Raw genomic sequence first — 26,119 nt, 5'->3', positions numbered from 1 at the left:
TTCGTATATTATTCTAAATCAAAGATAATTCTAGTGTGAATATCCTTAGATTTGCTTAAATTTTGAATAATCATAATTTATATCGTGTTTTATAAGTTATTTACTTTTTCAATTATAAAATTTCAATATCAATAACAAAAACGATGGTACTTTGATTATATAATAGGTTAATTTAATGAACTGGATCTATTTCATATTATTACCTTGATAAATATATATAATAAATCTGCTGATATTGATAAAATGGGTATGCGTTCTGTCAAAATAAAACAACTGTAATAATCAAAAATGAACAATTTATTGTTATACAATATTATAATTTCGTAAAACTAGCAATGTCGCCAGCGTGAATACGAGACGTAAAGGGACCGTCTTTATTTCTTGCCCTTGGTGTAGCTCAGCCAGACTTTCTCCTGTAATAAAGCAAATAAGTTTAGTCAATAATTTTAGGAATCAGACGTTATTATCCGGCTCGAAGGACTAATTAATATTACTTAGTTTCAGATAGATAGATGATATTATTTAATAAAAGATATGAAATTATGTTTTAGTTTAGGAAGGAAGAAATGAGCATTACTTTATTTTATTCGTATTTGTATATTATAAATATATTATGCGACACAGCCAGTTTTGTAAATAAAAATTTATTTGGGAATTTAAAAATAATCTAGTAAAATGGAATTCGATATTGAATATAAAATTACGAGTCCCAACGAACGTAAATCAAATGCCGTGTAACTTAATACGAGTATATAGAGTGAATAAAATAAAAGAAATATTGGACCAATGGGAATTGAGCAAGTGATTTTTGACCAAAATACCTATTTATGAAATTATTTTACTTGAAAGGTACAATTTACAACCTGTTTTCAAATTTGCTACCAAATTTAAGATTTGACTGTTAACTATAGACATATCACAAACCAGAGTCATAGCTAATAGTCAATTTCAATGCGATTTATTGAGATGGAAACACTAAGGGATGTACAAAGGGGTATAACATTGCATAACAAATTCGTAAACGATCATATTCAAGCTAGTATCGGATACGGCACACGTGTCTTGCCCGCTTCGGATTATTGTCATCGATTTGCATATTCGATAATGTCTCATACTACCATTACATTGCCTTCTGAGTTTGTATCGATATTGCTACTACAGTATTTATTGAAACAAGAATACTGTTGTGTTTTAAATTAATATCCTCGATGCATTTTGTACTGGATATGTTAAAGTTGAACGGTTTAAAAATTACTAAACAAAATTTATAAAAATGATATGGAAATATAATTTATTCTTTTACCAATCATCTCTCACATTGTATCTTTATTTATAAATAACCCAAGCTGTCTCGTTGGTCTAGTGGCTAGATAGGCTATATAAGACCGCAAATCAAGAAGTCCTAGGTTCAAACTCCAGGTCGGCCCAAGAAAAAGTAATTGCGTTTTTCAGTCAAAGATTCTCAGTAACAACCCGGAGTCTACAAGATGGAAGTGCGTGGGAGGCACTTCCGTGCCTCGGAGAGCTCGTTAATTCGTTGGTCCTGCGCCAGTACTTTTTCCATTCATGTCGAATGGCTTTCCCATCGGGTTAAGAGACTGAGGGAATAGAGGGTGAATCTCTGTTTGCGCACTAAAATATGTCCGGCGCGGTGCTTAATCCCTCTTGAGATTAGCCACCGTGGCCGAAATCGGTCATTTGAACAATATATAATATATTTTTATAACAATAAAGGTTGTTCAAATGCTTATATAAAGTACTAGTTACAAGTTAAAGCACCATAGAGTTTTTATGTCCTTATATCTCGTAGAATATTATTGCTGCTTTGTAGGATATCAAATAAGTTGATGATGGTTCCAACCAAGACGTTCTTGATCGAAGCCCCACCAAGTAAAATATATAATAACCAACTAAGTCATACTTAGTAATATTATAAATGCGAAAGTGAGTTTGTTAGGCTTTATCATCTTAACTACTCAATCGATCAACATAAGATTATTCATGCAGTACAGAAAAGGACATATTATTGTCTCCGTTCTCCCTCTCGAGTAGGCAAAGGACATTTGAAGCTTATGCTAATAAGCGCAATGACATCGGAATGAAACTGAACAGACACTGAAGAATGATTGGTTCACTTATATTCTGTAATTCAGTAGATATTTATAATGGAAAACGAACAACGGAAGTTCTACGGACTTTCTTGATTTATTTTGAACTAGTTTTCAAACGCTGTTTGTCTTTCGTTCCATTTTTAAAAGAAGGATCTTATCTCACTTACCCCGCTCATAATATTTGTACACGAAATTATCAAGTTAATGTATTGCTTGTAATTTTAAAAAAAACTTTTGTAACTTTTTTAATTTATAAGTTTTTATATTCTATATTTTAGTTATTTCGTAGATTCGTTTCTTGATAAAAAGTTATACCTTTTGTTATGAAATAGGAAGGTGGATGGACAGATGGTGGCGGTGGTGACCGTCAAGTGGTCAATATGACTGCTGATCGTTTTCAATTGTTCCTGTTCGCTTGTTGATTTCATTGTCTCTCAAATCATTTGGACATGCAGGTGTCAAATGATTTGAGAGACAAATGTCAACCATGAAATACATATGTTCTTTATATCAAACATTCTTGATCTTATCAAATAGTAGTGTAAAATCAATGATGACAGAAAAAGAGAAATAAGTTTTTAACACACCTGTAAAAATGTTTATTAGCCAGCCTTACCAGCCTAACGCTGGTAATGTTTTTCAATCAAAATGATAGAATTAGTAAAAAGACCCGTTGCAAAAATAAACCCACACATTAATATCAAACAAAAGCTTGTAAAATAATAAATAATATACTTACCTTAAATAAATAATATAATTACCTTAAATAAATAATATAATTACCCTTAATGACATGTAGGTAAACATGCGCTGGTGTGGGTGCAGGTGGTGGAGCACGTGCAATGCTGCATGTGTATTGTCCTGCATCATCATTGCGCACGCGTGCCACACGGAGCACGGAGTTAGCGCCGTTCGCACCAAACTCTGTCCGAACACTGTGAAGTTTCTATGAATTAACTTTCTATATTGGTTTTGAGTTCAAATAGAATTTATGTTGTTGAATACAACGTTTCCAGAATTAATTGCAGATGTTATTTAAATTAATTGAAATCTTAATAATTGTGCTAACATATACATAAGAGTAGAACTAAATGGAATACATACAAATACGTTCGTATCAATAAAATATTGATTTATTATATATTAAGCGCCGTCTAGCGACCAAAAGATTAAATACAATTTCGTAATATAAATAAAAATATGAAAATTATTCGTTCTTACCTAATACCTCCTCTTGTTGTGTCATCGTTAAGCAAGGCCTCTCTTCGGTACCAGAGAAGTGACGGGCCTCCTTCCATGCGCAAGCCCCTTACTTCACATCGCAGTGCCACCGTGCTCCCTAGCTCACAAACTTGTTCAGACACCTCAGCTCCAGCACCATCCACGATGCGGACTGATACCTCTGTCATGAATTAAAAAATATTTTAAATAATTACATTACAAAAAAACGTAAAAGTACTAACGGTTGGAAATTCAGATTCTACCGAGAATACCGGCTCAGTACTTTTACTGTACTTATTGTTTCCCGAATAAAATATGTAGTCAACTATATCTATATTAATAGGATGAATGCGAAAGTAACTCGGTTTGTCTGTTACGCTTTCAAGATTAAACTTCTAATCAATTTAGATAAAATATAGTAATGAAGCAAGCTTGAATCCCAAGGACGGACAAAGGGTATTTTTTTACCTAATACCCTCCCCTCTGCCGCTAACACCCGGTCGAATTCAAGTATAATGTAATTAATGTTAAAATTAAAAGGAAAATTACTATATTTTAGATTCTTATTTATTTAATTTAATAAATCCATGTAATTTAATAAACCGAGAGGGCCCAGTGGTTAGAATGTGTGAATACTAACCGATGATCGTAGGTACAAACTCGGACAAGCACCACTGAATTTTCATTTGCTTAGTTTGTGTTTATAATTCATATCGTGCTTGACGATGAAGGAAATAATCGTGAGGAAACCTACATGTGTCCAATTTCGCCGAAATTCTGCCCCATGTGTATTCTACCGCACTGGAGCAGCGTGGTGGAATAAGCTCCAAACCTTCTCCTCAAAAAAAGGAGATGAGGTTTTAGTCCAGCTGTGGGACATTCACACGCTGTCACTAGACCTTTATAGTCCATTAAAATAACCCAAAAACAACAAAAATATTTACAACGGTTGTCAAACCCATATATTATATAGATATTATTTCGGAACCCGTAGGTTGTAGAGAGATGTTTTGCATACTTTCCAATCGGTATAAGCGTTTGGGTCATGCTTGGGTCACAATCTAACACGTGTTCCGAATAAAACCAATTTACAGGGTGTCGCTATTTTAGAAGTTCGTTCAAATTCAGTGGACACGATGGTGCTTTCTTGATCAATGATGTATGGATGTCGAGATCGGAAACTTAAAATGGAGAATGTCGAATCAAAACAAGCATTTATAATCCTTAAAAATGCGGAACTTTGGTTCGGGTCGCATCCTGAATGAAATTATTCTTTGTTGCAGTCTGGAGCTATGAATTCAAGTCCTATCAAATAATTATGTGATTGTACAAAGGAACTGGTGTAGCTGTGTGTATTCGCACTAAATTATACACACTTTATGACAGAGAATAAAATAAAATCTTAATTATAAAAACGTGATAAAAAATCGTGATCTAAGCTAATGTATATATAACAAAAAATATAATATGCTTTTAAAAATCCTAAGTAGCTTCGTGAATTTATTTGTCCTGTAAATACTTCAACTATTTTTTATTTTTTTTAATCCTTCACAAGAATCTAGTGACCATTTAATTTTTATATTATTATTTGTCTTATATTATATAATATTTATCTGTTTAAAAAATAAAACCAACCAATAAAATTTAAGCCCCTAAAAATTTCTTCCCCTAATTTTATAAAACTTAGTGTGGTACTTTTTCTTCAAATGTAAATTAGACCAAACCGTAAACAACTTAAAATATTTTCCAAATCGGTTCATAAATGATACAATGGAGTTCGGAGGTAGCAAACATAAGAAAGGTAAAACCGAATTGAGGACCTGCTTTTTTTGGTCGGTTAATAAAAGATACACACGTACCGGGTACTCTCAACGTGACGCGAGCAGTTCGTGGTGGATGAGCAGACAGCTGGCAGTCGTAGAAGGCAGCATCAGCAGGCCTTACTTCTTTCACTTCTAGTCTCCAGATGTCTGGTGGAATGAAGCGTGCTGAATACCTGAACAATTTAAAGTCTTTAATGTTTTATCCTTTCCTTTTAATATTCTTTGGACAAAGTTGGAACCCTATATCAAATTTACTTATCTAATAATTTCTGTCTGTTAATTATGTACCATGAATTTTCGTTATAAACTAATTAGCGTAGCTGTTTTTGCACCTCTTTGTGGGTTTAAGGGTTAAGGGATCGTGGATTCGAAACCGCGCAAGATAAATACTCCTAATGACGTGTTTCACGTTAGTGGATTATAATTGTATCTCGCGTATCATCGAATATCAGATGGGGTTGCTAGTCGCCATTGATTGTACAGCTTTTTATTTATTGAATTAGTTGTACTTATTGTATAAATATATAAGATTTGTTTTTAGATTAGATTCTGGCTGGAAAATATATATTCTTAATATTATACTTGATATTGTTGTGTTCCGGTTTGAAGGGTGAGTGAGCCAGTGTAATTACAGGCACAAGGGACATAAAATCTTAGTTCCCAAGGTTGGTGGCGCATTGGCTATAAGCGATGGTTGACATTTCTTACAATGCCAATGTCTAAGCGAGCGTCTAATAGAGCGTTTGGTGACCACTTACCATCAGGTGGCCCATATGCTCGTCCACCTTCCTATTCTATAAAAAAAAAAAAAATTATACAAATACATTGTGTTGTAACTGAGCGAAATATAATTTCTTTTAATATTATTTCTTTCTACAACTGCCATTACAGGAAAATTTAAATGCATAGTATAGTATCATAATTACATAAGATAAACGTATAAAGATATTCTTAATTTGTTCATAGAACAAGTAAATAAATCTTATATTTCCGAAACCTTATTGAGGACTAGCTATGAGCATTTTATTCAGCAAATAAGTTTCTTTTTATATAATAGGAATATTTTATATAATATATAGACATGCATATGGGCCACCTGATGGTAAGTGGTCACCAACGCCCATAGACAATGGTGTTGAAAGAAATGTTAACCATCGCTAACATCACCAATGCGGCACCAACCTTGGGAACTAAGATGTTATGTACCTTGCACCTGTAATTACACTGGCTCACTCACCCTTCAAACCGGAACACAACAATACCAAGTACTGCTATTTTGCGGTAGAACATCTGATGAGTGGGTGGTACCTACCCAGACGAGCTTGCACAAAGCTCTACCACCAGTAAATTGTATAAGCCCTTTTTATATCTTAACAAAATGTCCATTGTACTATATTAGAATTAATCATTCATATTTACTCATTCATTTAATAGCATAGATATCATACACTTTACGTAACACAAATTTCTAAAGCTATATACATCAATTGAACAGACGCCGTCCGTCAGTGAGTGCAGGTTCGTGTGACAGGTTTATGGCGAGATACCACTCATGTGGTGTCACCTGTCGCCAGCCGTGTACCGATTTATGTGCAATAGTTTAAAATGTTTATATGCCGGGTATGTGACGAATAATTTGCACTTGTGTTGCCATTAAAAGCAAGTATTGAATTGAAATTTTTCGTCTCTTTTTTAATCTATACATATAATAACGCAGTAAAAACAAAAAAGGAATGTGGGCTATAAAATAACACGAAAATGCTTTTATTTTTTGTCTGTCTGTTAATAAAGATATTGAATTTGAATATCATCTGTAAATATCACTGTATTAAAATTCCAAATATGTGTTCTCGTAGTTCTTCTCGTATGTATAAAGCATTTATTAGATATTTGATATGAGCCGTTGGAGATCAAAATAAATACAATTCTCAAAGTAATCAAAAACGATTTACATAAACCAAAACGAGGTTCTTGTTATTTTTTTATATGTAGACGGAAATGAAAACAAACATTCCATATGATGACGGTCACGTAGAACCTATATTTCAATTTCACGTTCATCTGTTAGCGAATATTCGTTTGCACGACAGGTTTATGTGGTGGTGATTTGTTCTGCCTTCATACTACTAAAGGACCTTTAAGAGTATGAACTATGTAATATTTTTAGCCAGCTTCCAAAAATGAGGTTATGAATTCAGCGTCTTTTTCGAGATTTTATTTAACTGCCACATTTGCATTATTATTACATTATTAGTTAGTTTATTTAAAATATTGTAAGCTGAATTTGAATCAATTTTTTAATACTTAAATTAACTGGCTTTGTACAAGCTCATCTGGGTAGGTACCACCCACTCATCAGATATTCTACCGCAAAACAGCAGTACTTGGTATTGTTGTGTTTCGGTTTGAAGGGTGAGTGAGCCAGTGTAATTAACACGCAATTAAATAACACGCAAATCCACCGCAAAAGACCTGGGAGTAATATTTGACGAAAAACTCTCTTTTAGGGATCATTACGAGTACATAATTAACAAGAGTAACAGATTGTGTGGATTCATAAGCAGGTGCACTAAAAGTTTTAAAAGGCCTAAAACTACTATACATCTTTACTGTTCCATAGTTCGCAGTATTTTAGAATATAACTCGGTTATATGGTCACCTAACTATGCCACTCACTGTGAAAAGATAGAAGCCGTACAGAAAAGGTTTTTACGATTGCTCAGTTTTCGCTATCAGTACGGACGTAAACTCGAATGCTACAATGACAGGCTTAGTCATTTTAAATTGCAAACACTAGAAATGCGTCGTGACTGCAATAACTTAGTATATTTGCATAAAATAATACACGGTGTTATTGATTCACCCTTGCTTTTAAGATCCATCAACATAAACACTAACTTTAAATACCGACACCCTAGAATATTTACCCTGGACGCATACAATAACAACATATCATATCATAATCCTATCGGTCGTATGTGTCGCGCATATAACAAAATTTTTCTCGAAAAAGACGCGAATGATGGTATTGACATTTTCAACAATAACCTAAATCTATTTAGAAAACAATTGGTTTCAATATTTTCAATTAACAACTAATAATAGTGATTAAATCTATTTTCTTATTCATTATTTAGTTCCTCATTTCAACATTTCATAATTTCATTTTATTTTTCATTGTCATAACTTGTTCATATTTTTCTGTATAATTTTTTCTTTTCATTTATTGTAAACGTTTTTTGTAAAGTGTACAATGTATTCTCAAGTGCTGATGTTATTCGATTTTTATAAGTGAAATATTTCGTCTACAATCTGTGTTCACATAGTTGTTGGGTTATAACTTAGCTTGCTTATAATGTTTACTTATATATTAAATGTGTCTTTAGTTATAATCTGTTTTGTGGACCATAAATAAATAAATAAATAAATAAATAAATAAATTACAGGCACAAGGGTCATAACATCTTAGTTCCCAAGGTTGGTGACCATTTGCCATCATGTGGCCCATATTATGCTCGTCCAACTAGCTATATTATATAAAAAAACACACTTAGAATTATAATGTTTATATAATATCAAATTGTATATAATATTAGTAATAAATATAAAAGCTTGTTTTAATTTTTTTTTAATTTTTACTTTTTTTCACTGTTCCTCGCTTGTCCAGAAATATTGTGATTGTGATTTGAGTTTTTTTTTTAAGAAAGCCTTATTTTTGTATTATATATAGTATTCGTAACCCAAAAGTAACATTCATTTTCATGATTACTATGTGATCTCCATAGTATTAGTGAACCAAATGGAATGTATACGTTTTTGCCTGATGACCACTAAAGTAAATCAATTCTATTGTGATTGTGATTTGAGAATATTTTTTTTTTTAAGAAAGCCTTATTTTTATATTATATTATATTTTATATAGTATTCGTAACCCAAAAGTAACATTCATTTTCATGATTACTATGTGATCTCCATAGTATTAGTGAACCAAATGGAATGTATACGTTTTTGCCTGATGACCACTGGAGTAAATCGATTCTTCTTTCTAGCTTTCGCAAAATACATGAGGCACACAATTTTTATTTTGGTTTGCAACAGGAATACTAAAATAACGAAGATATGCACTTTTTAACGAATCTACAATAGGTCTTTTCTTGTTTGAAAATATAAACTGTCCGCAAACGTAGCAAAATGATCATAACTTTGTTTACACTTTCTACTCGACATTTTAATTCAATCGGAAATAAGGTATTTGTGGTTTGAAGGGAACGAAAGAACATTAAACAGACGTCACTATGTAGGTTAGTTGGAAAAAAAAAATACTGCAGAAAGAAATTGTGATATAATAGAATATTTCTGGTGACTTTTTAGGTTTATGGAAGGTATGTTAACATATTTATATACATTTATTTCAGGGTATGGATATGGTAGGTATAAAGTAAAAAAGTTGACATTTGTAAACTAGTGTTATTATCAGCGTTGTGTGGGCGGTATCGTTGCTGTAAAACTGTTCTGTAAGAACAAACTCGATATGATCGTAAAATATCATCAAATAATATGCAACTTTGATTTTAAAAATTATAACATTTAAAGGATACTCGCATCAAAATAGCATATCAATGTAAGTCGGTTATCAACATTTCACATGAGCGACACGTGAGTTCTGACTTGCTATCGTTTTTAGCACCTCACTTGAAAAGTACATTCGAATCATGTCAAAGCAGTTTAGAGGTCATGTACACCAGAATCAGAACAAGAGTTATCGCAGTTACACACACACATTAATACAAATTCGTATATTTACCTGTCGTCGGCGGTGTATTGCTGTGTGCCGGTCGTAAGCAATTCCATTGGTAGCTCGTCGTTTTTCCGACGTACCCACGAAACCTGTGTAGAAATTTTTTAATTTACAAAAGGATATGTGTATTATTTTATTGATTTTAAATTGAAAAAAAAATCGATATTTATATTCTAAGAACTTGGAACACTAACTACAACTATTTTTGTCTCCATCTTCTAAATTAATTGTACTAGGAATGAGGTATTACGAACGTCCTTGTCATAATATTTTATTTCGATATAATAATTAACGCTATCCATTGAAATTGAACCTCATTTTCTTTTACACCCCCCATATTTATTCACATCATATTTTCTATAGTTTCGAATACAAACTTTAATAAAATAATTCAATTTGATGCAGCGATTTACGGCTTTAAAGTTTTATGAAACATAATATACACGTTGCCTTTTTTATATAAAAAGTAAACGTTAGTTTTTTAACAAATAAATAAGTATGAAATATTACTTTGTTATATATTATTTAAATTTAACAGCCTGTAAATGTCCTACTGCTGGGATAAAGCTTCCTCTCTGGTGGAGCTTTGGTGCTACTGAACGTAAAGCCACTATACTAACGCGGCAGACTTGGAAACTTTTGAAACTTGAAGCTATTCGAATATGCTGCTGCAATGCGTGTTTTTGCGAAATTTCATTAGACACATGCAGGCTTTCCTATATTCATATATTCTTGGTTATCGTCTAGATATTATAAAGTATGCTCTCAAGAGAAAAAAAAGTGTCACTTTAATGTTACAATCGAAGTCGCTGACGAAATTCGTGTAATTTATACATATGTATAGCGACGTGCGTTGTTCATCACATCACTCGAGCCGCTAGGGAAATATACTTCATATCGCATCAACCCGAACCAAATTAAGATGGAAGAAGAAAGGATCTGCGCTGGGTTTTATAAAAAAAAATATATAAAAAAAAAATTATGTGTGTGTGTGCCTGACATAGATTAAAAAAATAAATCATATAAGAAATAGGATGTATAAAAGTTACTATACTATTATACATATACGATACTATTATAGACAAGGAACATAACACATTAGTTCCCAAAGTTGGTGACGTGTTGGTGTTGTAATGGTTAATATTTCTTACAGCACCAATGTCTAGGGATGACCACTTGCCATCAGGTGAGCCATTTGATAATGCGCTTAGCTTTTTTTTTTTAAAAAAAACATACAATGTAGAAAATAGCTTAGGAATAAACATATAGTTGTGTTGTACATCGGATGGACTTATGTCTAATTAGATATTTCTTCCAGACATCCAGATCATCCAGACATCGTATTTGCCAGGCAGCCCACTAATTTTATAAAAAAATATATTTAAATAATGATTGTTTTTTATCTTAAGGTTAAGTAAAGAAACAGACTATGATTGATCTGGACTAAGGCCTCCTTTCCTCTTGAGTGGAAGGCTTGGAGCCTATTCCACCACGCTGCTTCAATCCAAAACACACACGTGGACGATTTTTATCGAACACATGTATACGCTTTGCCAATTATTTTTAAATTCTGCGACTAGTCCTTTGTAAATATAGGTAAAGTCATATACGACCTTTTAATTTTTAAACAGTTGAATCTTACATAAATATATTGATAAAGTGATGTATGACATTTCAATTTGTTTTGGTTTCTATTTATTATAAATCATATAAGAAACTAATTTTATGAGTTATTCATTACATTAAAATATAATCAAAGTACATATGAAAAGTAACGAAAGAAATTGAATTAAGAATAATCAATATGACATCGTAAAAATAAATTCCGTTTGTAGATAATTTTCTTAAGTTCTTTAATAAATTGGTAGATAAAGATTTTTGCAATAGCTATTATTCGTTGTAGGATTTTGGTGTTGCCATATGGCCTCGATACCAAACTTTTTACTTATAAATCTTGTAACGCCACACACCAATGAAATTTAATTTAAAAGTAATATAAGTTTTTTAAAGTGAAATCGTTCCCGAGTCATTCGGTGATTCCACAACGTACTGTCGCTACCTATCTTATATAAGTAGAAGCAATCATGCTCATTAACGAGAAATATGTTATAATGTAATTAATCTATTAATCTAATTCAATTATCAAAAACATTTATCATTTAAGATTGCTTATTGTTAACGTTAATTGGATATTGGCAACAAATTGTATAGTTCACGAATACCGTGCATATTAATTATACCGAGATGACATTATCATAGTAAATTACATAGTATCAAATGATTTGACTGTAATAGCCTGTTATTCATGACGCATGTTCTATAACAACAATACGCAAATGATGTACAATTGTATTGTATCAAATGTTTCGAGCATTGGAGTTCGAATTTCGAATTGCAAGAATTATTAAACTGTCAAATATTACTCATACAAGCATTATGATAACTAATATTATATATGTAAAAGTGTGTTTGTTTATTTGTGTGCATTACGTCATAATTACTCAATCGATCGTAGCTATAGGACAGAAAAGAGCACTCTAAAATCTGCTCCTCCCTCTACGCGTTCGGAGCTGCGGGTGGAAGCTAGTTACTGAATAATATTTATTTCAATATAATAAGTTATATTTTTTAATAATAATAAACATTTATTTTAACATTCATTGCTAACAATTACAAGAAAGTTCTTAATTTGTAAATAGCAAAATAAAAGATTGTAAATTTAAACTGACCCTGAGTTTATGTGGGCAATCTAACAGCCACATCGGGCTCTCTAATCCAAACGCAGATTTCCAGTGGCCGCCTTCCAATAATTGACGACAAACAACATATACAGCTAAATATAACTGTGTTAGTTTACGCAGTAACTTAGGAAAACACTTGATAGAGCGGTTTGAGCGGTATTTTCCAATTATTGTGGACCATGCGAATCCAATACGATCATAATTAAAAGTTTTGTCATGGGAGAGATTCTAGTGTGACATAAATTTCAACCGTAGTAATTCACCAAACCGAAAACTGATCATTAAAGATTGCCAAAGTCTTAACTAACTAAGAGGAGGCCTTAGCCCAGCATTGGGACCTTTACAGGCTGTTACTGTATACATATGAAATATTTGACCTGCCGTTATATTTCATATTTTAATTGATCATTTTTATATATTAATTTATAAACTATCAAACGAGATAACACAATAATTTTAAATGTTTTGTATAGATTAATATTGCCTTATAAACAACTAATATAGTCGTATTTTCTAAAAACAGTAGTTTGTAATTTTTTTTATAAATAAGAGTAAAAGAGTAGTAGTTCCTGGTGATGGGGCTTTGTGCAGGCCCGTCTGGGTGGGTACCACCCCTGGACGGTGATTAAGGTGCAGGCCCACATGAAGTATCTGGGCCTGACCCTGGACGGAAGATGGAGCTTCGGGCAGCATTTTGTCTAACTTGGCCCGAAGCTCATCAACGCTGCTGCTGCCTTAAGCCGGCTCCTACCAAATGTAGGAGGGCCGGAAACGCCATGCCGGCGATTATACGCCGGTGTTGTGCGGCTCTGTACTCTGGCTCTGTACGGTGCTCCCATCTGGGTGGACGCCCTCACCGCTCGGAACAAGGTTCTCTTGCGAAGGCCGCAGAGAATCATAGCGGTGAGGGTGATACGCGGATATCGTACGGTGTCGTGGACGGCGGCAACACTTCTCGCGGGCGATCCGCCTTGGGAGCTCCAGGCGGAGGTGCTCGCGGAAGTGTACCGGTTCCGGGCGGAAGTGAGGTCGCGTGGCGACCGTCCAGGGTTGGAGGAGGTGCTGCGAATCAGGACTCTCGCCCAGCAAGCCCTGATTCGCAGGTGGGAGGAGGATCTGAGGTCCCCATCAGCAGGCCTGGCGACAGTGGAGGCGATCCGTCCCCACTTGAGTCGCTGGGTAACGAGAAAAGGCGGCACACTGACCTTCAGACTGACTCAGGTGCTTACTGGACATGGGTGTTTCGGTAAGTACCTGCACGGAATAGTCAGGCGGGAGGTAACGCCCTCCTGCCACGAGTGTGGTGCGCCTACGGACACGGCATGCCACACTCTGATGGAGTGTGCCGCTTGGGGGCCTCAGCGCCTTTCCCTGGCGACTTTAATCGGCGGAGACCTTTCGCTGCCGAGCGTGATAAATGCCATGCTTGGTAGCGAAAGGTGCTGGATGGAGATGGTCTCCTTCTGCGAAAATGTCATGTCGCAGAAGGAGGCCGCGGAGCGGGAGCGCGAGGAGAGTGCCTCCGCTGACTCGCTTCGTCGAAGAAGACCGGGGAGAAGACGCCGGCGCTATGCGCATCTTCTCCTTCCGCCGTGAGTGTCGCCGGGGCCAGGGGGTCTCTGTACCCCGAGTACCCCCTAGTATTTGGAGGACCGCAGAAGCGGGCCAACCGTCGGGACGGCACGGTAGTATGCGCAAGCGATCCCGTGACGTCCCGCGACAAGATGGAGTGGGTACCGCTGGTTTTTAGTGGGTATTCCGGCGCCGGCGAGTCCCACATACCCCCCCACCTTATGTGGGGGAAACACATAAATGTGTTTCCCCCACATGAGGAAAAAAAAAGGGTGGGTACCACCCACTCATCAGATATTTTGCCGCTAAGCAGCAATAATTAGTATTGTTGCTTTCCGGTTTGAAGGATGAGTGAGTCAGTGTAACTACAGGCACAAGGGACATAACATCTCAGTTCCAAAGTTTGATGGCACAATGGCGATGTGAGGAATGGTTTTCGCCAATGTCTATGGGCGGTGGTGACCACTTAACATCAAGTGGCTCATTAGCTCATCCACCTGCCTATAATATAAAAAAGTTATATTCTTAATATAAAAAGTTTATATAAACTCGGGGTGTTTTACAATGCATTCAACGTTAATGTTTAATATCGTGCGAAGTCCGTTATAAATAACCGTTATAATTATAATCAGTTTTAAAAATATCTTATGTCGTCATTTATAAAAAAAACAACAATTAAAAATATTTCTGATAACATCGTACTGGTATATCTGTTTGTTTTCCTTATATGCTCAACCCGTGACTGCTGGGAAGCTAGAATGCTGGAACATACATTACCAGTTTATCGTGAAGAGCATCGACCTTGCAGTCTAGGTGTGCAGTTGAACCGACCAGTGCTTCGATTTCTGGTCCTGCAGCCACGTAGATACTGTTGCCATTTCCTGGTCTAGACAAAGAAAAATAGACAAATTATTTCTCGTATTCTATCTAACTTATGCACCTACGCTGTAATTTGTATGGGTTATCTTAGAAGTAAGTCAGTGTAATAAAACCTTGTATACGGAATGAGTTAGCATCAGTTTTGAACTTCACTAAAATACTATTGGGTTTTTTTTTCAGAAAATTCTCAGTAGCAGCCCGGAGTCTGGAAATTGGAAGTGTGTACACTTCCGTGCTTTCTGTGCCTCGGAGAGCACGTAAAGCCGTTGGTCCTGCGCCTAAACTCTTTTCGGTCGTGTCGGATTGCCGTCCTACCTGATTATGACTTAGGGGATAGAGAGTGCACCTGTGTTTGTGCACACACTTGTGCACTATAACATCTCCTGCGCAGTTAGCTAATCTCTCTTGAGATTGGCCCCCGTGGCCGAAATCGGTCTGGAGGACATTATTACAATATATTTAATTTCAAATAATTTCATTTCATAATCAAAGGAGTACTCAGATTGTTCTACATTAACATCACTATTAAATATGGCGCATAAGTTATATGAGATGTTTATTTATAAATATAATTGGTTAGTATGATATCAAATTATCTTATATACCTTACTTATAAATTTTGCTTAGTGACTGTGTATGGCGAGTGACTAGTTGCACAATGCTGTGTTTTATTCTTTCGAATATCAAATTAATATTGGCAGAAACAGTCGCTAAGCAGCGTGTATAAGTGAGGTATGATTTCTTTCTTTCTATCATTATTGATGTGACAGTCAAAAGAAAAGGAAACAACATTGTTTATTTAATAACCCGCTAAACAATGTTTATAAGTAAAGTCTTTACTGTCGTTTTAAGTTTAATTTAACATGTATATCGCATTATGCAAAATACTGAAAAGCAGCGAAAAAGCTCGGAAACGAATGAAATTACAGTTTAGTGCATTCTTTTAGGATACGAGTAAGGTAGAATGTATTATTAAATTTGAAGAGCGTCATAAAATTTACATTGTTTTCGTCTACAATTTGATATGTTTATGATAATGCTTATCGCATTTTTAGCTACACTCATACTTTAAATCGCTCGGAGAAAACAATGCATGTACTTTTTATTCTGTAGAATTGTTTATTTCACTTTGTGACGAAAGGTGGTTGTGGAGTACTTCGAATGATAAGTAGTCACCATCATTCATAAATGTTGTCAAGGTCAGAAATGTCATTGTCATGTCATTACATACATGAGAATATCAAGAATATCATTTACTGGTGGTAGGGCTTTGTGCAAGCTCGTCTGGGTAGGTACCACCCACTCATCAGATATTCTACCGCAAAACAGCAATACTTGATATTGTTGTGTTCCGGTTTGAAGGGTGAGTGAGCCAGTGTAATTCTGTAATGTGCCTGTGCACAAGGGACATAAAATCTTAGTTCCCAAGGTTGGTGGCGCATTGATTATAAGCGATGGTTGACATTTCTTACAATGCCAATGTCTAAGGGCGTTTGGTGACCACTTACCATCAGGTGGCCCATATGCTCGTCCACCTTCCTATTTCTATTCTATAAAAGCATTAGAACAACGATATGTGCTCAATGCTATTAGCATAGAGGGTTAGAGTAGTTACACTCAAAGCCTGATCTTGTATCTCTCCTTGTGAGGAATCCTTTGTGAGTTATGATTTTTTTAGGTCTATTTTATTTATCTATCTATCTTCTTTGTCTACCAGTATACGTTTACGAATTTCATTATAGTCGAATACAATGAAGGCTTAAAAAACAGTACAAAAGTATACGAACATACGTAAGCTGTACATTTATAGTCCCATATCCCACAATATTACAGAACTTAATATTGTGTCTTCGTCAACATTATTTAACTAATTTCATATCCAAAACTAACCTAAATTGAAATAAATCATATTTTCCTGACATTTCGTCTTGACGGCGAAAGCTAACTGCACAAGAGGTTATAGTACTCAAGTATATGTGCACTTATATTACCCGATTACTATAATCCAGGAGAATAAACATGCGGATAACATATAACCTATTTAATACAGGCCTTGAATCCAGGACCTTGCTGTTTCAATGAGAAGACCAATGAGGGAGTCAATTAAAAAAAAACATAAAGCTTAGGCATTTTAATCCCTAACACGATTTAAATAGAACATATTATTAATTGAAAACACTCACAGAATCGGATAAACAATTCGAATACGATATTTTTATTTAACCTAAACATTTATACCAAAACAAATCAATTACGAAAAACAATACCGTATTTGTTTTGTTTAATCCAAAACAAAATAAGTAAACAAGAAACTATAAACAAAACAACACAACACAACTATTACTTGAGAGGAGTAAATCGAATTACACTTTAGATTCTAGCAAACAGTTCGTACTAAGTTTATGATGATTGCCGAATACATTTGAAGAGAAAATTGAGATCCAAATTGAGTTAGAAGATATTAATTATGCCATTATGTATATTCATAATAAATTTAAATCATATAGAAATTAATAGACAACGTTTAATCGTCATAATTTTACTCTTGCATTTTACGAGTATTTAATTATAAAATATTGAAACCTTAAAATATTTTGCTGGGTAGGAACCACCCGCGTTTTCCGGAACGTCGTTCTCTTGTCATCGATGTTACGATAAGATAACATTTTGGTTTTATCGGATTTTATATTTTATGTCCTAAAATAATAAGCGTTGTAAAAGTAAATAAAATAACAATCTAATACTGTCCCACTGCTAAGGTCTCCTCTCCTTTTAATAGAGGGGTTGGAGTTTTTTTCACCACTGGGCCCTCATAGCAAAGTTGATAAGTTTTCTGAAATTAAATGCAATCCATAAAATGTTCTGCCACAAAATGTCAATACTTGATTTTTAATTTTTTCACTGTTCGAAATTGTACCAAGTTAAATTTGGCAAGGCACTTAAAGTGGAAGCGCAAATTTCTATAAGTGATTAAGGTTACAAGGTTGTAATATCTATATAATTAATTAATTAATTAATAATGTTTAATCAAAGATCCCTCTGTCCCTATTATCTTGTTCATCAATAGACTATTGGACTATTTTAATAAGTGACTTTGAAGTGTTCATTTAATTAGAACTCAGAAGAGCTTCGAGTAGCATATAATTAGGAACGATTGAATAAGATCGTATGGCTGTTGGATACAAGACCGATTACAAAAGGCATAGTTGCTTCAGACGGCACGTTTTCTAACAAGTTTCGACACGAAACCTTAATTTCCGGCAGTACTTTAAGTAGTATATACATATATATATTATCGATATTTATTTTGCTGATGTTATGTATGTTTGCTTTTTTATATATAAAAAAGGAAGTGGATGGCTATATTGATTAGTGGTCACCACTAATAGACACTGGCGCTGTAAGAAATGTTAACTGTTCCTTTCCTAATTTTGGGAACTATGATGTTATGTCCCTTGTGCCTGTAGTTACTCTAGCTTACTAACCTAAGTTTTTATATTAAATGTTAAAATAAATTGTATTTTATTTAATAAAATTCATATGTGTGGTAGCATCATATCTAAAACAAACAAAGTCGCGAAAAAACGACCGTTCCGAATTCAGAAAAGGCGAAATAGCACAACATTTGCATGTATTTACATAGCGTATACTACAAGTAAACTCTATACTTAACCAGAATGATCGTAAGTGTTCCAAATGAATGTGTCTCATTGACCTGAGTTTTTATTTTTAATTCTTATTTTATATATCTCTTCAGTTACCGTAGAATATTTAAAACTTTTTTTTAATTGAAGATCTGTTCGCTGTGAAATATCAATTGCGCTTTGGGGATAAGTCTGACGACGAATGGCATGACGCTCCTTGTGTGTTCGTGTACACGTATACTATATACTTCGTTGCTATATATTACTAAACGATTAAGAATAACATATTTAGTTTATAAATTTCCCGTCATTATTTTGTCACGAAATATTTATTAATTGGTTTTCTTTCATTCTGTCAGTAATCATCAGTTTCGAAAGCATCACATCTGGCCTGGCGTCAGCCTGGCGTCCTGTGACTGCCACATATTTCTAACGTCAGCGTTACTAATATACAAGCTACTTATTAAGAGGATTAAGGGAGTGTTCCTGAACCCTTACACAAGATACTTAGTCTTCGTGTAGTGGTTCAGTAAAAAGATGTCTACTTTTATGTACAAAATAATTTACTGACAATTATGGATAATTCTTAAAGCATTCTTGACAAAATTCTATGTGGCTTTTATTAATGGATTAGAGTAAATTATTTTTAAGTAAATATATGAAGGATCACTTCATAGGAAAAATATACCTAGGATATGTAGTGGATTTACTTCATACATTTCTTTGAGATTATATTTTAAAATTTACCTCAGCTACCAACGGTAAATGACATAATGCGGAATTAATTGTATCATTTACCGTGGGATAAAAATCAATATAATAATATGGGGAATGGAGTCTATTGTTTATTAAGTACTATAGGCTTCATTTTGCTCATCTGATTTTACTTTTTATTGATTGCATGTATTAGATACCCTTGGTCTTTTTCATTTATGTATATTGTGTGCCAAACTTCACGATAATCGGCTTAGTAGTGAAGACGTGAAAGCGTAACAAACAAACAAATAAACGAAACAAACACACTCGCATTTATAATATTAATTATGGTTAATTAAAAAATACCTTTCATTTCGATGCTGATGTGCATTAGAATAAGTATCAAATATGTAGTTCAGAAGTGGAGCGCTGGAACCAGCTTCCCCTGGCTTACGTCTTCTCTCCAACGCCATTGGTTCTGGATCAGATGTAACCGTTGTCACTTGTACGTAACTTAAAGTATAATTTTCATCCGTCCTTATCACATTCACAACCCTTCTCTTTCTATTTTTTTTATTTAATATTTCCTTTGGCACACCGCCATCTTCGTTACTGGGCATAATGAAATCTTGACAGCATATATAATTATTATTCTCTGTGCTCAGAGAAAGTTTTTGATTACTGTTTTCAAAACTATTTGGTTCATTAAGAGTGTAATTAAAGTTGAGAAGTTTAGCTTGATTGTGTGAACTTGAGCTGGCGTGTAGCATTTGATAGATTTTGTTTATTATTGGTGGTGTTGCTGTCTCTTTCTCTTCTTTTGGTATCGTTGATGTATCTGCATCTGTGCCTGGAAAGATGAATTCGATTAACTACAATACTTACAATTTAGGTACAATCTCAGACAAGCACCACTGAATTCTCAAAAAAATAAAATAAAAATTGCTTATTTCTACATTAGCCTTGGTTAGGTTGAAACATATTCAGCTTGAGAGTCCCCGGATGTGTGTGTTTTATGTGCTTCAATTACGTTGGTATATCATCTCGTAAAGAAACCTCTATATGTCGGTGGAAGAAACTGCCCCACGAGTGGATACACATGTCCACCCTCAGCATAGTAAAATGAAGTCCAAGCCTTCTGCTCAAAAAGACTATAGGATTTAGTTTACCAAGAAATTTATAAGCTGTGACCTTTCTTTCAATCACCCCCAAGGGAGCTTACCTGAACCTGGTACCTTTCTGAAGGTTTCCAGAGAAAAAGGCTTAACTTATTTCGAATTATGTAGCTTTTATAAATTATTTATTATCATTTCGTACCATTTAAAAATAATATTGATAAAATAGTAAGGCTATTTTTCATTATTCTTTTTAAAAGAGGTGCGTATCAAATTGTTTTGTACCATTTTCGAAAGGTCACAAGTGTTGGCTTAGAATGAAAAACATAAAATATTTCATTTTATTATAAATTACACCAAAAAAATACACTTAAAATTGTTTTTGGAGATATTCTTAACTCTTTTTAATACTTAAACTTGTATCGAAGTGATTTCTTAAAACAAATAAGGTTACTTTCAAGTCTTCGACATTTCTTTGGTATTTCTGGTGAAACTCTCGAAAGTTTTTAACGCGATTACCTTTACGTAACGGTATGTACCTTGGAGTGGAAAGTTTGAAAGAGGCTGTTTAAACGGGTGGTCGGAACAAACTTAGGGGTTTTAAGAGATCGGTAAAAATCTTACAACTGAAAAAAGGTTATAACGGATAGTGGATTTTTTTTCCAAAGTTTTATATATTTACATAAAGTGGATCGAAGTTAGCGAGATAGTCAGGTAGGTATTGTGTTTCAAGTTCTTGTGTATGTAACATTAAATTTCATTTGGTAGGATAGGATTTTTTTAAGATAAATTGTAAGCACATTAAAGCTTGGATTGAACCAAACTACCTTCAACTAAATGACACCTGTTTTTGTACTGGACCGTTTGGCTCCTCAGTAGTTTTAATGTTCAGCTTAATCGCAAATTTATTATAAGCGTTTGTCCTGAATATCTTGTTATAGTTTAGAATCGATTCAATCTTTGGAAAGCTAACCAATTGAATTTTTTTAATTTATATTTCGCAAAATTTAAATAATAAATACTTCAAAACGACAATCATTAAAAACGTAAAGCCTGTAAGTCTCTTTAAAAATAAATATTTATTATATGAGCTTTCACATTTTAATTAAAGACGAATTTATAATTTAATTAATGTTTTTAGGAAGAACATTTCAAGCTTTCGTTTAAAAGGTTGAGAGAAAAATGTGGTATATTTTAATTCCTTGCAGTTACGGTAGGCGAATTTTAAAACGAAATTTATACGAATTCAAAAAACGAAACAGAACGCTAACGAGCCTTATTAGGTAACGAGGGGAGACCGCAACTTCGTCTACGTGGACATTATTTTTTCCATTATAAAATTATAATATTTATATGATTACAGAATATATATAAAATAACTTTAAATAAATGTCCCACTCAATCGCGTCGTCAAGACGCGTCAATTTTTTTTACCGATACGTAATTTAGTCAAAATATTTTTCTTCACCAGGTAAAAAGGTGCTTATCTATTTTTTAATTAACTTATTTCGTTTACGCTTATTTTAAAATGTCTAATTTACGCATTCGTTTAAAACTATTAAGTTCTTAGCTTTTTCTTAGCTAAGCTACAAGCTGTTATTCCAACTCTAAATTTAAATTAAGCCGAAAATATTAACGTTTTATGAAACAACTTCTACATATGAAGACTAAAAAATTTACATGTTTTAACAAGAGTTATATTTAATTATATGGATATTTAATATTATTTAATCAGTACTAACGTTTATAATTACATTTCTTAATGTTATAATCTATTAAAAAAATATTTAATGTTAGAGAATGGCTTTATCAAATTTTTCTTAAATTAGAAGCTAGATTTTATAAAAACAATATTTTTCACTTTTAAATAAAAATATTTCTGTATGCAAAAAGTATAGTTACGTTTTTTTTGTAATAGTGGAGGTATATTCCAGAATTTTACAATATAAATTTATTACACATAGCAAACCTTTTTTGTTTTGCTTTATTTGGCATATCCGTATCGATCAGACTGTCATTTAAAAGTCATGGTTTTGTTGACGATGAAAACATTTTTGTAACCAAATGTATAACAGAACGTTCTACATATTTTTTGTCCGAAGCTGAATTAATTGAAAATTAATAAGTTCTCGTTCCAACATGTTAAATCCAATTTAAAGGCAGAGAAACTAAAGTTCTTCGATCGAATAATATCTAAAATTTCTAAGTAATGACATGTAATGGTGTCGAAATTTCCTAAGGGCTTTTTCTTTAATCTGAGACCTTTATAGGCAGCCTATAACGTAGACTAATTCAGTTTGAGAGAATCACTAACAAATTCATATACTTTAATTGCCGAAATATTCTAAGGTTTACTAAGAATAGAATTAAAAACACCAATGTTGCTAAAATTTAGTTCATATTTTAGTGTGTTTTCGTTAATTCTCTACAAAGTCGTCAAGGCACGATTAAAGCTGTAATTGAGGCCAATGACCTGAAAATGAAACATCGATGGGCATTTTAATGTTTTTTTTCATACTCATAAAAATACATTAATTATTCAAAACCAAAAATTTATTAGAAATATGTATAATGCAGAGAATGCCAATGAAATTTTTCCAAGTAGTGTAGTGGTCAATAAATTTTTTAAATTAATAAATATTATACAGGGCTTAATAAATAGTGTTTATAGAATATAAATTTGTTTTATTCTGAATTTTAAAACTCCAGTACAGCCAGCTACTCTACATGGAAGAGTCAAAAGCGAATCCTATGGAATCCTGAAAGGGGTAATCTAAATTAATAAGTGCGAATTCTGCATGTAACGGGAAATAGGGTATACACATAAGCACATAAATTACACAACAGAATCGAATTAAAAAAATAAATATGATAGGATATGATATATATCACACATATATATATATATATATATATATATATATATACACACACATATATATATATATATATATATATATATATATATATATATATAAATCTGCTCCTAGTCTTTTGATATAACAAAATCATTGTTATATATTATTATATTCTGATGACAAAAAATAATAATAATATTTTTTTACATTAATATTTTTTATGCTATTAAGTTAGAAAATTCTTAGTAAGAATATAAGAATCACATGAGAAATTCACAGACAATCGGATATCATTATACAGCACGACTATTTCGAGACTGAATTGAGTTGAGGAATATGCAAATAAAATTACCAATAAAAAAACAAAACCTGCTTAAAGCTTAAGTAACATCAACTTCCACGCTCGTCGAAGGAAGTAAAAAGAAAAAAAAAAATAACTTAGATATGAAAGAACAAAGAACTAATAAAAACAATAAACATGATAGGTACGCAAAAAAAAATCAAAAAATAATAAAATATATATAATATAAATAAAAAATCAAGAATTATATGTAATAGATAAAAGAATCGAATTAACAACCATTGTAGTGTAAATGTGCTTAATTCAATTTTCACTGAATAAGCGTTACAATAATGCATAAATAAATTTAAATATAAAGAAATTCAACGCAACCGGTAAACAATTTAGCATGTAAATGATTATATGATGGTTAATATAGAATATATACCTCTACAAGGCAGAGCGGCAAGCGCGGCAAGGAACAGCGCCGCTGCGGCCGGCCCACACATTGCTGCTACATTGTTAACACTGCAACAAAGAACATAATATACAAAATGATAAAGAACACAGCATTTCGATCTCACAAACCATTCTTAAGAGAGAATACTCAAGTGCCGATTTATTATAGCGCGCAAGAGTGTGTGCAAGATGTAGTCTATATAAGCCGACAATACTGATTAAAAACAAGTTACCACACGTACTAAACAAATTAAATTTAGAATTTAGTATTCTAAATTTAAATTACCAAAAGTGTTTGCAAAAGTAACTTGGTAAATCAAATGTATTTATTCAAGCAAGCTTTACAATAGAGACTTTATGAATTATCACTATTGTAACCCTACCACCGTTTTGGAAAGCAGCCTCTAGTGAAAAGAAACGGTACGAAACTCGCAAAGTTGCTCTTTTTTAAAATAAAAAATATTACAATGTGCCTAGTATACACAATTATTGTTTTTATCAGTCCTTTGTGAGCCGAGCTTAAATCCAAGCCTTTTCAAAAGATATTGTTTTAATGCGTAATAAGATTTATTGATTGCTAATTTAATTAATAATAGTTTTTTTTTTAATTTATATAATATGGTAACACTGTATTGTGAGTGTTGTGTTATCTAGCTTGTTTTGCGTTGATAACGCGACGTCAACTAAGGTACATGCAAATATAAAGAACTAGGTTGCGAAACTCAATACCGCATTATATTCGTACGTGCGGCCATTTTATTTTATAAGAACAATTTAAAAGAGCATTTTACGTACCTATCCTTTTAATATATATTATATAATATTTGAGCAAATATTTAAACTTTTTTTTCGGCCACAAGTAGATGAGCATGCTTTTAAGGCTATACTTTAAAACATCTGTTTATTATTTTTAATACATATGACCCAGTAGCAATATCTCATGATTTGTAAATAATATTGCAGGTTCAAACTCAGACAAACATCATCAAGTTATCATGTACTTAATTTATGATTATAATACATCTCGTGCTGGGCAGTGAAGATACACGTCTTGAGGAAACTTGCGTCGAATGAAATTCAGCCACATGTATGTTGGATAAGACCAACGTGGTGTATAAGTTACAATAAGTTTCACCACAAGATGAGAGAAAAAATTTCCAGCGATGAAATAATTATTTTACTTAGTTTTTTTTTCTCACATAGAACAAAAAGATCACATGTAGAATAGAAGTCACAGTTAAACTATGCTTTATTCACGGAGAATCTTACAAACACTCTTAAACCATCGTTTTACACTTTTAACATAAAGCTACCACCGGTTCAGAATGTAGCTTCTACCGGGAAGAATCGGCAACAAGCTCAGTGGCTATTCCTTTTAACAATAAAAATGTACGTGTAATAATCACTATGTAAAATATTTACTTATATATAATCTCTCACATCTCTCTCACAACATTCTAAGCAATATAATGTTACATAAAATCGTAAAAATAATAACGATTTTATTGATATAAATATTATAATATAGAACTTATTCTCAATGAATGGGAAAAATTAATATTCATAGATTGTTCAAAATTGATATTAATATATTTGCAAGCACTCGTAGTTTTGGTGCAATCTGCATTGCGGAGAAATATACCTACATAATCCGTTAAAGCGGTCTCGTTTTTCATAATCTATGTTTGCCAGATTAAAAAAAAATAGTTACGCATATAACTTTTCTAATAATTATTTTCAATATTATAAAATCGAAATACGAAACATTGAATCGAAAATAGCAGCTTAGGTTATATAATTACCAAATTCAAAGTGAAATTAGATAAACGTTTTTTGTAGCTAAAGTGTTATATAAATACATTGTTACTTATATGTTGCTAGGCAACCAATTAAAGTAATGTTAATTTAATAAAATAGAATAT

At 33.0% G+C, this 26,119-nt stretch overlaps 1 protein-coding gene across 1 annotated transcript in view; it reads right to left on the bottom strand.

The window, feature by feature from the left end:
• Positions 1-278: 278 nt before the first annotated feature.
• The window catches only part of LOC126770197 (uncharacterized), a 62,877-nt gene continuing 37,036 nt past the window's right edge, over positions 279-26,119 (bottom strand). The window contains exons 2-9 of the mRNA XM_050489457.1: positions 24,187-24,266; positions 19,852-20,335; positions 15,044-15,152; positions 9,960-10,042; positions 5,192-5,328; positions 3,333-3,513; positions 2,895-3,046; positions 279-413 (exon numbers count right to left, since the gene is read on the bottom strand). Coding sequence (XP_050345414.1) covers positions 304-413; positions 2,895-3,046; positions 3,333-3,513; positions 5,192-5,328; positions 9,960-10,042; positions 15,044-15,152; positions 19,852-20,335; positions 24,187-24,247 — 1,317 coding nt within the window. The 5' untranslated portion in view covers positions 24,248-24,266 and the 3' untranslated portion in view covers positions 279-303. The remainder of the gene's footprint in view (positions 414-2,894; positions 3,047-3,332; positions 3,514-5,191; positions 5,329-9,959; positions 10,043-15,043; positions 15,153-19,851; positions 20,336-24,186; positions 24,267-26,119) is intronic.

Source organism: Nymphalis io, chromosome 8 (assembly GCF_905147045.1).
Source record: "Nymphalis io chromosome 8, ilAglIoxx1.1, whole genome shotgun sequence".
Lineage (NCBI taxonomy): Eukaryota > Metazoa > Arthropoda > Insecta > Lepidoptera > Nymphalidae > Nymphalis > Nymphalis io.
This window is presented reverse-complemented; position numbering and strand designations above follow the sequence as displayed.